Genomic DNA, 15492 nt, shown 5'->3' with positions numbered 1-15492 from the left:
GGAGATAAAAAGCACTCTAGCTGTTTCTAATGAATTTGTCAAGATAAAGTGACACAGGTAAGTTATTTGGTGTTTTGCTATCCAGTGATGGTTCAGCAAGAAGTTTTGCAGAAAAGCTTACTTTTTCTCTTACCTTTCTTAAGGCATCCAACACAGAACTTAAGGGATTTTGTCCCTGGAGAATTTGTCTCAGTCAATAAAAATAGCACCATGTATGGTGGGCCTGCCAACATGGAAAGTTCCAAAGTCTTAGAGGTTGAAACACTACACACAAAGGACACTTATCACCTTTCTGGTACGACCTCAGACGATGAACAAACCACTGTTCTCTCCCTGCTGTGAAGTAAGATCTTTTTTGACACATTCTTGGGACAGGAAAAGAGTCTAAGTGACTGGCTGTGTGTGAGCAGGATGGCTATTCCTGCACTGAATCAAAAGCGGGGGAAGAAAGTTTTGAAGACAATACCTAAAAAGCCTCCAATCTGGTTAGACTGTGGACATTTTCCAGAACTCTATTTGCCTTGACAAATTGCCTGTGGGAAAGAACACAAAGTAAAACATTCTTTTTGCAAGAACAAAATACCCAGTACTTGTACAATGCTCCTTTTGTTAGGAAAATATGCAGAGATATTAATATAAATAGATGTAACACCAAGAGTGTTCTCAGAGTGAATGAATTTTTAATGGCTCCTCCTCACCCTAAAGATGGTTCCAGATATCAAGGTCAGATTTTAAGGAAGTTGTACATTCATCACATGCTGTACATTTCTCAAAGGCCCCTGTGAGTAAGCTGTGAGGAACGAGGACATGCTCTTCTAAAAGTAGCATAGTATCTTACAGGATAATCAATACTAATAAAAGTATAGCTATTTGTAAAAATAAAGCAATCACTATTTCCTGGCTCTCTGTAACCAAGATGGGATAACTTCTTTCACTTGTGTTATTTATCTTGCACAGAACACTTTTCACAGCATGCCTTTGACTTTAATAGAAGCAATTTCAACTGTGCTTTCAAGCTTACTGCTGGCCTTTTTTGTGGGTAACTCATTCCGAGCAGTTAAACTCTTCCCAGGTGCAAACATGATAACTGTGATTCTGCTCAGAGGCCTAAAGAGAACTTGTTTGTTGCCATTTGTGCTCTGCAGCAAACCCCTTTTCTCTGTGCATACACACTGTAGAGGAATCCAGAGCTCCAGCTTTGCTTTGCTAGAGCTCTGGATAAGCTTAAAGAAGGGAGATCCTTCCTGCCAAGAGAGCATTGCTTTGCCTGCTTCACCTGATCTCATTAGTGTTTGTGACATATCTTGTGCACTACTGCCTCTTGCACATAAATCTGCAGCAAAATTGTTTGTCAGGGACTTAACAAAATGCCTTAGCACACACAGGCAGCTGGTCTGAATAGTCACTACTCTAGTGCCTCTCCAGCTTTGCCTCAGTGTAAACTCAACCCAACCTAAATACACTGAAATAACTTCAATAAGTGTAGCCAGTTAAATATCTCAGAACAGGTAAAAGTCTTGGTGTTGCACTCTTTTTCCTGACTGGGAGTTTTGCCATCTTCTATTTTTTTTTCTGTTCTCCCACATCCAGATTCCTCCCACCCTATTCGAGTAGAGCTATTTAAAAGCATCTTGGAGCTTTATTTTTAACTGGCTGCACGTGTGACCTCAGAAGGAAGCTATCTGCTGCGCCGTGGGGGGATGTAGCAGTGCTACTGAGGACAGCGTGTGCTTTGTCCAGGAATGAAAAGGATATCAGTGCTGAGACTAAACATGCCATGGCTTTGGAAAACTAAGTCAGGGAGGAGGGAGAGTAAGTTTTACAAGCCCATTGCTTGACCACTTTTACAGCCTTTTAGATGATTGGTTGTTTTTTTATTCTCACAGCAGTTTTCTCTCCTTCCTCATCTCTCCTTATCAGCTGCTAGCTGCCTAGGGGCACTGTGTGCGATTAATTAGCTGACCTAAGCAAGGTCCTCGGGGAAAAACAAATCCCACAGCAAATGTGTTGTGTGCCTGTGGGAGCAGCATCACAGCTCTGCTGGGGAAACAACATGCTATGGTGTTGTGGGCACTCTGCAAGTGAAATGCCAACAGGACATTGGGGGTGTGATCTTGAAATGTTTCCCTGCAGCTTTTTGTGGCTGGGGGGCATTATTATATTGGGTAAGTGTTAACTAAATTTAGAATAGGAATGCAATCAGTACTGTTAATTATCTTTTTAATCTAATTCCAAAAAGAAAAGGAAATTGATTTTTATGGGAGGCCACTGATAAAGATTAAGAAGTGATTCTTCATCAGCTGCTGCGCTTATTGCGTTTTAGATTCAGACCTGCAAAGCAGACGGACATCACTAATAACTTTATCATCACAGTGCTAACTGTATTTACTTTGCCTGTACAATACCTTAATAGCTCACAAACCAAAATATTTTCTTTCTCATAGGTTCACTTTACATCACTCCCAAACCTGAAGAGATTCCCAAGTAGCAAGAAAGGAGGACACGTTCCCTCCCAGATTAACCCTACATTTTTCAGTCAGATAAAAGAACAGTTTTCCCTTGTATTGCTGAGCATGATGTTCTTATAGGATATGGAATATCATATAACCCTGGTTATCATATCATAACCCTGGTTAATTTGGGTCACCTGCCCTGTGTGTCCCCCCAGCCCAATGCCCACAGCCCAGATCCCTGGCTCTTCATTGCAGGGGGCAAAGTGAGAAACAGGCGGCCTCAATTCTGTACATGGGTCAGCAAAAGCTGCAAGATCAGTGTGTTACTAGTTTGGGCCAAAGTCAAAACCACAGCACTATATGAACTGTCGAAAATTAACTCTCTCCTAGTCACACCCAGTCCAGCCTGAAAGACAGGGGGGATCTCTATTTTCTGTCTTCTTCATTCTGCATTCTGCATTCTTCAAATGCACATTGCCTAGATTTTCCTTGGAATACTCACCTTTACCAGCTTTTTATTATCCCACAACAGGAATAAACCAGCTGCAGGGCCTAGATAACTCCTTTCTCAAGCATTTAAAAGGGATGAGCAGCTGACTTAAGCACATTAGGTGGATGCAGCGATCAGACACTTCAATCCAGATTGTGCATGTTAGCAAGGGATTACGGTCTTTCTCTCATAAATCCATTTACATGTGTGTGAAGTTGGGCCTCTCAGACTCTCAAACCCGTGGATCATGTTTCAGTTGAACAAATGAATTGCAAAGCTCTTCCTCCATTATTCAAGTGTGCCTGTGCTATCAGGGTCCACTCTTTGAAATGAATCTGCAGTTAGATGAATAGTCATTATTAGAAAAAGACTCTGCTTGGCTTTGGTTTTCTCTTAAGATAATGCCATATCTCTCTGAAAAGACGAGCCAGCAGGATGGTGGGAGATGTTTTTTTGTCACTGCCTGTGCCATTCCTCATGATCGTGCTTTACTCAGCTTTATGAAGTCCCTGCTTCAGGATCCCATGGAATCGAGGTGACTAATACAAATCTTTCCCCATTCTTAAATTAAAGCCTCATGAGTGTTGAAAATAACTTAGCAGCATGATATAAATGCACTCTAAAGACTTTAAATCCAAAAAGCAAGTACATCCAAGCTTTTTGAATTTAGCTTGATGGTTTTTGAAGCCTAATATTTTAGCATCCAATTTATGAGTCTTGTACTCCTCTCTGCATGCTGTTAGGAAAGGGACAACACAGCTTTGTCTGAAAGCACCTACAACCTACTTAATAGATTCCAGAGATTTTCCATTTAGGCAACTGATTAGGAAAAACACTTTAGTGTTCACAAATATCTACGTATGCCCCTTCCCAGTGAGATGTTCACTAGATCCAGACCCTAGTCACAGGGAAGTCATATGACAGTGTGAACCCATTTCAGTGAGCTGGAGGCTTACAAATGTTCTTCATAAATTTAAATTAATCACGTTTAGCTCTAAGGAATCTCGTGATTCATTCTAGTGAGAATTAGGGCAGAAGTTTCAGGCCAAAGTGACACAGATCAATTGATTTACACCATCTGGGATGTGGTCTGCAGTATCTGTCTCCCATTACTGCATTAAAAGAAAAATAATCCTTCACTGTTGTATTGACTAATCAAGCAAAAACAGGGGGGAAAGAAACCCACCAGGGTGCAGGATCTTGTTGATTTGTGCATTTAATCAAGAGCACATTAAATAGGTCATAGAATCATTTTGTCTTCCCCTGATGTAAAGCAAAAATTCATCTGTTGCTTGTGCTGGAACCTCCAGCACATCTCCAAAGCAAGAAGCAAAAACAAAGGAACAACAAAGAAACAATCAAAAAGAATTACAGAGAGTAAATTAAATTTCACTGTAAATCTTTGTTTGACAAAATGCACATTGCTGCAGAGGATTAGAAGGTGATAGCATCAGTCTATTAGCTCAGAGATTAAAGTAAAAATGTTCTTCAAAATCCTATCACATTTATTTCTTTGGAACCAAAGCTGATGATTTAGCATTATGGTCACTGAATATTTTTGGCTTTTTATTTTATTTTCCTTTGGTCTTTAAGTTGTAAAGTTTATAGTGTCTGCTTGATATAGTTCATTTTAACGTCAAGAATTTGCAATTTACATGAGGCAGGGAAGATAATTCTACAATGCACACACTTTTCTGATTAACTGTGTGTGACTTAAGTAGATCTGAGAAATGAGTTTTAAAGAGTGTTTTGAAAGGCCTAAATTCAGCCAGGCTTTATGATGCAGACCTTTTTTTTTTTTTTTCTTAAGCAGTCTAATTTCTGATAATCAGCGCAGTTCTTTGTTGTGCAAGGTTATTGCCAGTGGCAGGGGGAGGCCTTTGCCAAGGAAGGGTGCTGGGAGGAGGGGACACCAAAGCAGTGTGGGAGCAAGTTCTGGTGGCAAATTTATGCCAAAGAGCACCCTAATAATCGTCCAAGAAAAACTTGTGTGACCAGAGTCTGAGAATTCATTCGATGGATATGTAAAATACACCATTCTGCACATAAATGGCTAACTTCACAAACACAGTGCAGTTACATTGGTTTTACTTCACAGGTTTCCCTTGCACTTTTTTTCAGAGACAATTAGGAGAAATGACCTGTATAGGTCCACTTTTTTAATCTTCTAATTTAACAAGTCTTTTTAATCACCCATACCTTGAGCACCAGATATTTGAATAATGACATCCAGTCCTCCATCCTTTCGTGATGAGGTCGATCTCCTTTCTGTCACTGGAATAGTGTGGGGCTGGATGAAAGAACATTAATTTTTCTGGAGATTTTTTTCCTTCATGTCTTATACTCTGCCTGTCTGAACTACTTCAGCTGAAGAAGACTCTATTTTAAGAAAAGATCAATAAATCTCGTCATAACTGGAAATGTTAGAGGGTTATTCAAGAACATTTTAGCAGTGCCTGCTAATTTCTGTTCTTTGTGTCATGTCCTCTATAGGCTTTGAGATTAATTTGGCACTATGATATTTCTCTTATACTGGACACAGCCATACAGAAACAAGATGTATTTTTATTGTTTGTTCTTCATAATGATATTAAGTGCAAGTCATCTGTGTCAGGGGCTTCATATCAAATGAGACCCCAATCTTTTAAATAACCAGGTTGAGATGTCTCTGTATAAATAAACAGGTCTATACGAGATAGTTCTGCCCTAGTCCTGACTGCTCTAGCTTCAAGCAGAAACATTTTTTTAGTAGCTTCATAATAGAGGAGTTTACTCACACTCATTCATGAGATAAACAAAAATGATACAATAAAGAGACATATAAAACAATTAAAAATGAAAAATGGAAAAAAAGCTGTGGGAATTTTGCATGCTCAGTCCAGAGAAATATAGAGAGTGTGGTCGTAAAACTGGAGCAGACAGCTTCAGTTCCTACCAATAAACTCCTCAACACTCTCTTTCAACAGATATTTAAGTCAGGATTTAGAAACCTCTCCTGGATATCAGGGCATGTATTGAAGCCATGTATTGACTTGAATCTATCCTTTTACATGGTGAATAACAATAGTTAATATTGCCATTTTTCTATTCCCAGCTATTCACACAATGCAGGATAACCATGTGATTACCTGGGGCTTGTTCCCTTTTCCCATGCTTCCTGCTCTGTCATTTGTTAAGTTTTTGGTGGTTCCAACACTGGAGTCCTTTCTAGGACTTTCTCATGCCTTGTGTTGGGCATCTGGCTCTAGGTTTTCAATTCCACACCATTCACTGAATGTTTAGGCCTTTCAGTGCTTTCCTTGCTGTTACCTAAGTGCCAACATAAATTTTTAGGACCAAATACTGCATCTCCCTCTTAAGTACACATTTTTTAAAGGAAGCTTTTGTTTACTTGCTTCTCTTGACATGAAACATGCTTTAGCAAAGGTGGGCTGTATTCATTTATTTGGCCCTAAAATAGTGCCAGAAACAAAACCAAGGAAATGCTTTCCATTTATTTTCTCCATGTACCTCAGAAAGAATGGGTACTGAACAGCCAGTATCTCAAGTTAAGCACACATTGATTCTTGGAGACTAATTGGTGAGATTTATTGACAGTAGAGAATTTGGCTAGTTATAATAGATTCCTATTCATTATACAGTTGATAATTCAAGGAGTAGCTCATTCTAATTTTCACTGTTAGTTATGCCTTTAAGTCTGACTTTATATAGCTCACGCAGAGATGTTTAAAAACAATTAACCTTAATTTTTTTAAGTGGAATATGAGATTTCAGCTATTAAACTTCAATTCTGTTTTAATTGCTCCAGGGCATTAGACACAGGGATCCTGAATTCTGGCACCTTATTAACACAGGACCCAAGGTCTGATTTTTAGTTCTATGCAGATGTGGCTTTTCTCATATCGCTAACCCCATCTATGAATGAGGTTCCCTTCTTTTCATTAGTTTCTGTATCAGACTGTAATTTCTTGTTGTGGTGAACCACGGTGTAGGCCAGCATTTAATTAAAAATTGCAAATGTCCCTGTGACCTGTGCCTGCAGAGAGAGGATTCATTTTAGCACACTGCCATAAAAAAATGATAGGTGGCTTTTCAGACAAAGCCCTTTTTCTAGGGCCCAGAAATTAGGCGTGCATTTCTACAAAGCAGAGTTTGAGAGAGATTTCAAAGCAGATGAAAGTTAAAGGGTTTCCTGATGGTTCAGCTTTGTAGCACTAAGCCTGCTGGGTGTTCTGCAAGGATCCATTGTACCCATCCACTCTGAAAGCACAGCCTCAGCTTTGCATGCATTACACCAGCCCTGTTTTCAGTCGGGTTTTACAAATTGCCTAATCCAGGTTAGGCCTTTTCTGGAAGCTCTTTTATCCTTCTAACATTTGCATAATGATCTCAATACTGTAATTCTTGTGTGACAGTGTGTTGAAGCTCTTTCTGATTTACATTAATGATAGGATAAGAATAATGAAATACCAAATTGACTTCATCGTCTTTCAGGACAGATAATACCATAAATTTCAATGTTTAAAAAAGTGTGGGACCAAGTTCAGTCCTGGCATAATCACAGTATCATCTCTAGAACTAGGTGAGGTGTGCATTGACTTTGTCCTGCTTAAGTAAATATTAACTCATGAAGGGGCAGATTATACTAAAGACCTACAATTAAAAAATGGGAACATGTCACATTGGTACTCTGACAGAATAATAGTTTTTCCCCCTAAAACTTTGATAAAAGCATTACAATCTTACATGAAAATTCTCAGCTAATCATCTGAAATAAAACATAGATGAGAATTGAATGAATACTTTATGTGAATGCTAAGAAAGTCAGTCTCTAGTTTTGAGGCTTTGTGTTAAAATTTGCAGGACTGGACAGCAGGTAATAGCAGGCTGTGTTCCCATTTCTGTTCTCCTGCAGACCTTACAATGAGACAGCTTATGAGCTGAAAGGTGATCCCAGCCATGCAAAACCAGTTCTGAGATGATGAAGATTTGGAGTGGTCTGGCAGATATGTTCATTGAAAAAAAGGCTTACCTGGTAATTCAGAAAAAAATTCATTCCCATTTCCATGGAAATATAGACTAAGAAACTGAATCACAGGATGTGATCTTTGTATGTAATGCATTCATGTATGTAACATGGGTGGGGTTTTTTTTCTTTGAAAAAGAACAAAACATTTTTAACAACTCTCTCTCAATCCAACCAATATTATCTGATGTCTTGTGATGAGCATGTTGTGTTAATATATGCACTTGTTTGTGCTCACTTCTTATCAATGATTAAATGTGTGAAAGAAAACAATTATGCAGATAACACCTTATTTCTCCAAGGAGTAGTAGAAACCCTGTATCATTTGCTGAGTGCCATCAGAAGTTTTCTAGTCCTCTTTGTTTATTGTGGTTAAAGGAGATGACTCCAGGTTAACAAAAAGGCTTATGTGGTATTTCAAATGGGCTTTCTTCATAAAGCATTTTCTGTGACCTTTAAAAATGATAAAAGTGTTGTCCTCGTGCACGTGTGATCGAGTATTCCAAAGTCCCAATTGTGTGGCACATTATGAACTAATTAGAAGAGACACTGTGAGAAGTCATAAAGTTATTAAAGTTGCAATGATGGGAGACAGTAGCTGACTCCTTAAACTATCTGTGTATCCTGCATGAGCATGGATGGACCACTTTACAGCCTTGACTAAGCACCTCATCCCAGTCTGGCTCCACAGGGCTACTTCATCCTGTTCTTGAGCATCACTCAAAAGAGCTGTTGAGATGAGAAAGATGCTGTTCCCTCCCAGCAAACAGAGAAGTTGCAAGTCTGGATTTCTTCCTGAAGCAAATAAGGAAATGGCAACTACTAATGGATGCTTTTTCCCTTGAGGAGCCCCAGTGCTGTGCTGTAATTTTGGATCTTACAGCTGCATTTAGATGCCAAAGCCTTCAGCCCACAGACCATCCTTGTGCCTGTGAGAAAGGCCTCTCCTGTGCTGGCAAAGTTACTGTGTAGTCCTGTGCTGTGAATAGTTAACTAATCACCCCATTTTCTCTATTTTCAGGAGGTTTTTCCTCACCAAGATGAGAGTCATTCCCAAAGGAGCTTTCGCAGGACTTGTTGACCTAGAGAAAATGTACGTATTGTGTCAATATTTACTAGGAAACAACGATTTTACTCCAAGCAGCACTTTCTGATTGCAGCTCCTCTTACAGCCTGTGAGCAAGCCCCTATCACTGAGCTTCATATAGTTTTATCTTTCTGTTTAAAGAAAAAATGGAATGGTTTTTTATTGACACCATGTTCCAGAGCAATGCTGTCATAAATACATCTTCATATCAGCAATCAGGCCGTCTTCAGTCAAAGGGCTGGTTGAGCATGGAGTGTCGTTGCAGTTAATAAATACACTGCCATAGCAGAAGATCATAGGAAACTGGTTATTTTGAGAGTTTTGGAATGAAGCTGTGGAAAGAGCTCCTGTTGTTAATAGGTCAGCCAATTCTCCTTTGACTAATGAATAAATAGGATTGTTTTGTGCATGTTCAGAGGCAGCTGGCAGGATGTGTGAGAGAAGTTTCTTACAGGTGATAGATCCAAAAGTCTTAGTACACAAAGAGTGTAAGCAGCTCAGTTCTGTGAATTTTAGTGATCAGCCTGGAGATACTATTATAAGCACCTTTGATGAACAGATGTATCTTACGTTCATTAGTATGTTATTGTGGAGGTATTGCAGCTCCACCACTAGAAGGGAAAACCCATAGTAACATATCTCCTACTTCTCTTTAACAACAGAAAATCTATAGCTTAGCTGGTGCTAGCACCAGAAATTATAACCCTCACTGTCCAACCTGAACTATTCTGCCTCGTGTATGATTTTTCTGAAATATTTCATATATGGGCAAATCACAACATTTTGCTTAGAAACAGAACAGCACTTGCACCCTGACAGGAGACGATCACAAACAGGCTGAGTCTGAGTGGGAGTGGAGAAATGTGTTTAAAATGCAGTACCTTTTTCAGTGCTGTCTGTGTAATGGCAAAACTCCAAAGGACATTTCTCTGCATTATTTCTACCCTTCTCCCTTGTACTCTTGCATGAATAAGGGATTTAGCAACAAGGTGGTGAGTTCTGCAGGGTTCGTTTTAGCCTAGTCCTTAGGGAAAATCATTGAGCACTTTGGACTGTGAAGTGGGTTGTAAAGTGCATTGTGAACTGCTTCTGTTATCTTTAATTACTCAGAAACCATATGTCAGATGTGTATGAAGGCATTGCATAGGATGTCTCTAAGTGGTGATTTATTGTTAACCAAAAAACTTATATATGGAGATGGGCTCAATTTGAAAATACATCCATCTACTAGTAGTACATGGAGGAGAAATGGGGACAGTCAGTTTATAGCAAAACATCCTTGAAAATAAAAGTGTGATCAATATGTAAATGAGACCAATCAACATCAACAAAACTGTGGTATTTGCAGATGATATAGCAAACAGATAAAAATTGAAATAGCTCACAAATCCTAAACCTAACCCATAAAACATTCATCAGAAATATTCATGATAATGTAGGGACAAAAAAAGTGGGTAATCAAATAATAGATTTGCATATAAAAACACAGTCTTTGTATGAAAGCCTTTTTACTCTTGCAAGATCATGCACAGGAAGAAAGATTAAGCAAACTGTAGCCTATTTAAGGAAAACAGCTATTAATAATGTGATACCTCCATATGGTAAAATGTGGATGGCCTGATGTATACAAATGAGACACTTGGATGTATTGTATGTGTGTGCTCCCCTAGAACTGAGTAGACTAAAAATGAAGAGTGACAATATTTCCCAAATGTGTTACTGAAGAAAAACTGTATCCTCTGCAGTCCAGCATAGCTGTACTCGTGATTTTTATCACTGGCACATCATTCCTAAGTGTGTTTCTGAGAGCAGGGTAGGTGTTAAAGCCCAGAGTTTGGAGAGAAATGATGGAATCATCCATAGGGGATGAGACAGTTGATGACAAGTTAGAAACGCGATGGTCAGAGGCCCTCTTGGGCATAGCAGAATTTGGCCTGTTTAGGACACTGGTTCAGAGTCATTTGGGAAAGGGTCCTTAATAACAAAGAGGTTCAGAAAGGCTGAACATACTTCAAGAAGGGATCTTAAAGGCACAGAAGTAGTGTCCTTATGTGCTGAAAGATGAGCTGTTGGGGAAGAAGACCAACCTGGCTGAACACAGAGCTTTCACAGGAACCCAGTGAAAAAATAGTTTATGACCTTTGGAAAGGCCAGGCAACTCAGGAAGAATACAAGGATGTCGTTAGGTCATGTAGAGAGAAAATTAGAAAGAGAAAAGCTCGGTTAGAACTCAAGCTGGCCCCCACTGTGAAAGGCAATAAAAAGTGTTTTCATAAATATATTAACTACAAAAGAAGGGCCAAGGAAAATCTCATTCCTTTAGTGTACCCAGGGGGAAACATTGTCACCAAGGATGAGGAAAACACTGAGGTACTTAATGCTTTCTTTCAGCTTTTAGCAGAAGGAGTGGTTATCCTCAGAACATCTTCTAAATGGAGGTTGTAGCCAGGTAGGGGTCGGCCTCTTCTCCCAGGCAGATAGGACAAGAGGAAATGGCCTGAGCTGTACCAGGGGAGGCCAAGGTTGAACCAGGGAGAATTTCTTCACTGAAAGGGTTTTCAGGCATTGGAACGAGCAGGCCATGGAAGTGATGGAGTTGCCATCCCTGAAAGTGTTCAAGAAAGGACTGGATATGACACTTAGTGCTATGGTTTAGTTGACATGGTGGTGCTTGGTCAAAGGTTGGACTTGATGAATTTGGTGGTGTCAGTGACCCTTGAGGGACTCTTCCAACTCAGAATATTCTGTGAAATACCTGTCTTTTCCAACCTTAATAATTCTATGATTCTAAGTTAAATCAGAGATGGGTCCTCGATAAGAATCCTAACTCTACTTCCCTTCAAAGCAAATGAAGGGTTTTGAATACAGTGAGCAAAAATTTCAGGTTTTCAAAGAAAAATAATTCCTTGATATTTTCCTGCTTTCTCTATGCATTTTAGTCTCTTCCCAAACACTCAAACTGCTGAGGCCTTTAAATAAGATACATTTTGCCAGAAAATGTCAAAAACTTTTCAGTCAGAGTACCCAGGCAAGGTCTCATTTGTTTTCTATTTGGACTGTCCAAGGACTTTCTCAAATGGACACTAACGACCATGATTCATAATGGAAAAAATAGTGTGACTTGGAAATGTTGGCATGGAGCTGTTGATCTGACCTCCCTGGTGAAGCTCCAGTTTTAGTTACCAAGACAAAATCTTTTGGGTTTCATCTGATTTTTTTTTAATTTGGCGATATTCTCATTGGGATACTTTAGCCATTTTTTAATTTTTTGGAAGAATGAGAGCCCACTTGAACCATTTTCTAGTTTTTCATTATCTTCTCACCCATCTAAATTCCTTCAGTTGCTGAAAAAATATGAAACAATCGTTCTGCAGACAGTCATATGGTGCAACAACTTTCCTCAATTATGTTCTGGGAGAAGGATCTTTTCTTCTTAAATAAAATTTTTAAAGCTATGAAATAAACTGACAGGCTCTAATTATCAGAGACTTCTCTTACTAAACATGCAACTTGAATTTGCCTACAGAAAACTCTTTCAGAAACCCCCAGGTGTGAGGAACAGGCTTGTCATCTTGTTGCCAGCAGCTCTCTGACCTCAGCAGACTCTGGATTCATGTTAGTTTAGCAAATAAGTGTTCAGGACAGCAGATTGGTTATTCTTGCTACATGTTTAGTCTACTCCTAGATCTTAGTCAACTGGAGCATGGCAGTTCTTCTGGACTCCTGCTTAACCAACTTGTTTACACTCCAGGAATTAATTAACCCTCCAGTTGCTAAATTAAAAAGCAGTCCCATGCAGGCACATACCTGGCAAAATCAATCTGACATGCTCTGCAGCAGCTATGTCATCCTCAACCTGCACAGAAAGTGCTTAATGTGGAGTAGAGACAGTCAGAAGCAACACTAAATCTCTCTTTTTCTGTTGCTGAGTTTCCTCCTGATACTAAAAGGTGGCAAAGTAGATTTCGTGCATGTTGATCTAACAAGGTCTGATTTGGGCATCATATTTATAGGAAGTTTGGTCTGATTGCATTACCCTGTGCAAGCCAAAGAGGCTTCATGTCTGTACCCTGAGGCACAATCCCCTTGAAAATTCATCATCAGTTATTTGCTCTTTTTGAAGGGTTTAAGCTAAAACATGCTTTGGCTCATCATTTGCTCTCAAACCCAACCTGTGTGCAGCCTCAGGAAACTCAGCTGTGAGGATGAAGTACTTCTTGAACTAGAAGATGTCACAGAGGAAAAAACCCCAGCATTACTGGCCCTGTTTTTATTTTGGAGTAATTGGAGAGAGGCATTTCTTTAACAGATGCTGGCAAAGACACATTTTAAGAGCATGAACCATGGTATAGATAACAGAGCTTAATGAGCTAAAGCTTTAATGAGCTCTGGAGATCATGGAAAACTAAGGCTTTTAGGATTGAGGGAATCCACCAGAGCTGACACTCCTGGAAACGAAAGTTTTATGTCCATGGAAAACAGCAGATATCTACTGCTTCCTCATGAATTTGTAGAGAAAAATAGCCCTGTAAATCATGTATTTATTCAATTACTTAGTGCATTCAAGATTTTCAGGTTTTCTCTCTGTTGAGACTGTGGATCCAGTGAGAGTTCCTAAGGACAAAAGCTGCTGCTCTGTGACCTATGTACACAAGCACCAGATTATTTCATAGACAACAACCAACCTGATGGATGATGCTAAAATCTCTCCTGTTTGCCCCTGTAGGCTAAAAGGCAAGTCACACTTTGTTTTGACTCAATTAGATCATACTGAGTTACCTTTTATGTTTTATCTAAACTCAAGGAGTTACTTGAGAACAGTGGAGACCAGAAGACAAAATTTTGAATCAAGGGGTGTCTCTCTTTCTGTGGCTGAGGAAGGACCAGAGTTCTTGGCTTGACTGTAAAAGTCTTACCTAGAAATTTTGGCAGAATGGGAAGACTTCACTTTCTTTAGCAAGTTTTAACAAGCTGGCAAATTGATGCATTCACCATCCAGACCTTCTTCAGCAGTAGCCATCAAGCTGCCTGGGCTAGCAAGTGGCTAACCCATCCCATGTGCTCCTGAAAGGAGCTTCATTAAGCTCCTGCACATGACTCTGTGACACTTGTCAGCATAGAGCCCAAAGACGTGGGAGGAGGGGAGACAGGAACCACAGGATGGATCACCTAAGGATGAGCAGTCTGTGTCTTCTGCTACCAAGAAAGCATTTCACAGCTTCTCCAGTTCCTCTTGCACAGTGTATTGTGTGCTGCCTCATTTGATACACAAAAGACTGGGCTTAAATAAGTTCATTAAAGCTATTTTGATAAAATGGTTATGATTCAGTGTATGCAAGACATTTGGAAATTTTATCTAGGCAGGAGTTGCTTTCTACCTTTTGTTGCATTATTTAGATAAACCTGCTATTTATTTTTTTGCAAGCGGAAAAATATGGATTTTTAGGATCTGCTGTGATATATAAGTTAAATAGTGCATACTTATAAAAGTATTTATTTACATCCCTAAGGTGAAAGTGGTACACAGACCATTCTGTGTACAAAAATACATACTGAGTAAGCTAAAAGTCATCCTTTGGTAGCAAATAATCCAGGGTACATTCTCAAGGTGCAACTTGAGATGGATACTAAATTCTAATTTACATTATAGGAACTTCTGCGTAACATTCTGCATCTTAAGGGCAGGCCATGAAAATAAGTATGCTACTTAATGCATTTAAATTAGTCTATGCATTTTCTCTCAGGGAACAGAGGACTACTGTTCAAAAACATTAAGGCAAGTAACCAACACAGGCAAACAAATGTAAAATCCAGGCTGTTATCCCAAAGAATAAATGTTTGGATGGGGCCATTACGGTGATGTGGGGCTTTCTCTGCGGCCCTGGACAAGTCAGCAGGCTGGTGGTCACGCAGGGAGCAATCCCAGGAGGCTTCCTGGCTCCTGCAGCTGGACTTGCAAGTCCCAGATGCCCCCACCCCATCTGACTGTATGTGTCTGATGGTGACCAGTGGGTTGGAACAGGGCTTTTCCTCAGTGGAGGGATTGGTGGCACTTCAGGCCTCTGATTCAGCAGCAAAATCACGTAAGAAGGCTTGTCCTCTGCCAGACGTGCATTTCACAGCCCAACAGCAGCCAGGGTGTGTCAGTCTTCATTTGCCCCCTCTGCCCTTTGAGATGGGTTGCCAGAAATGGGATGGGAATGGCAAACAGCCACGGGAGCTCCTCTCAGGGGTCCTGTGTCCCATGGTGGTGGAGGAGCTGTCCTTGTGCCACTGTGACATCTTGTGCCGCTGTCTCTCTGTACGGCCGTGAGCTGCTGAGGTGCTTCTCCAATGCTTCAGATGACCCTCCTGCAGCCTTTGGAAATATTATCCTCTGGATAGCAACCTTTTGTGTTTGGTGTGAATATGTAGGAAGTCTGGTGTTCTCAGTTCA

General features: G+C 40.0%; 1 protein-coding gene across 23 annotated transcripts in view; it reads left to right on the top strand.

The window, feature by feature from the left end:
• The window catches only part of FSHR (follicle stimulating hormone receptor), a 307860-nt gene that overhangs the window by 243464 nt on the left and 48904 nt on the right, over positions 1-15492 (top strand). For 22 of the 23 annotated variants that reach the window (XM_069009381.1, XM_069009380.1, XM_069009378.1 and 19 more), the window contains one exon: positions 8991-9062. In XM_069009381.1, coding sequence (XP_068865482.1) covers positions 8991-9062 — 72 coding nt within the window. Of the gene's footprint in view, positions 1-1744; positions 1813-8990; positions 9063-15492 lie in introns of those variants that run through there. The other variant, XM_069009392.1, reaches the window with a different exon arrangement.

Source organism: Aphelocoma coerulescens, chromosome 3, assembly GCF_041296385.1.
Source record: "Aphelocoma coerulescens isolate FSJ_1873_10779 chromosome 3, UR_Acoe_1.0, whole genome shotgun sequence".
NCBI lineage: Eukaryota > Metazoa > Chordata > Aves > Passeriformes > Corvidae > Aphelocoma > Aphelocoma coerulescens.
Note: the sequence above shows the minus strand (reverse complement) of the source record. Positions and strands in the feature narration are given on the sequence as shown.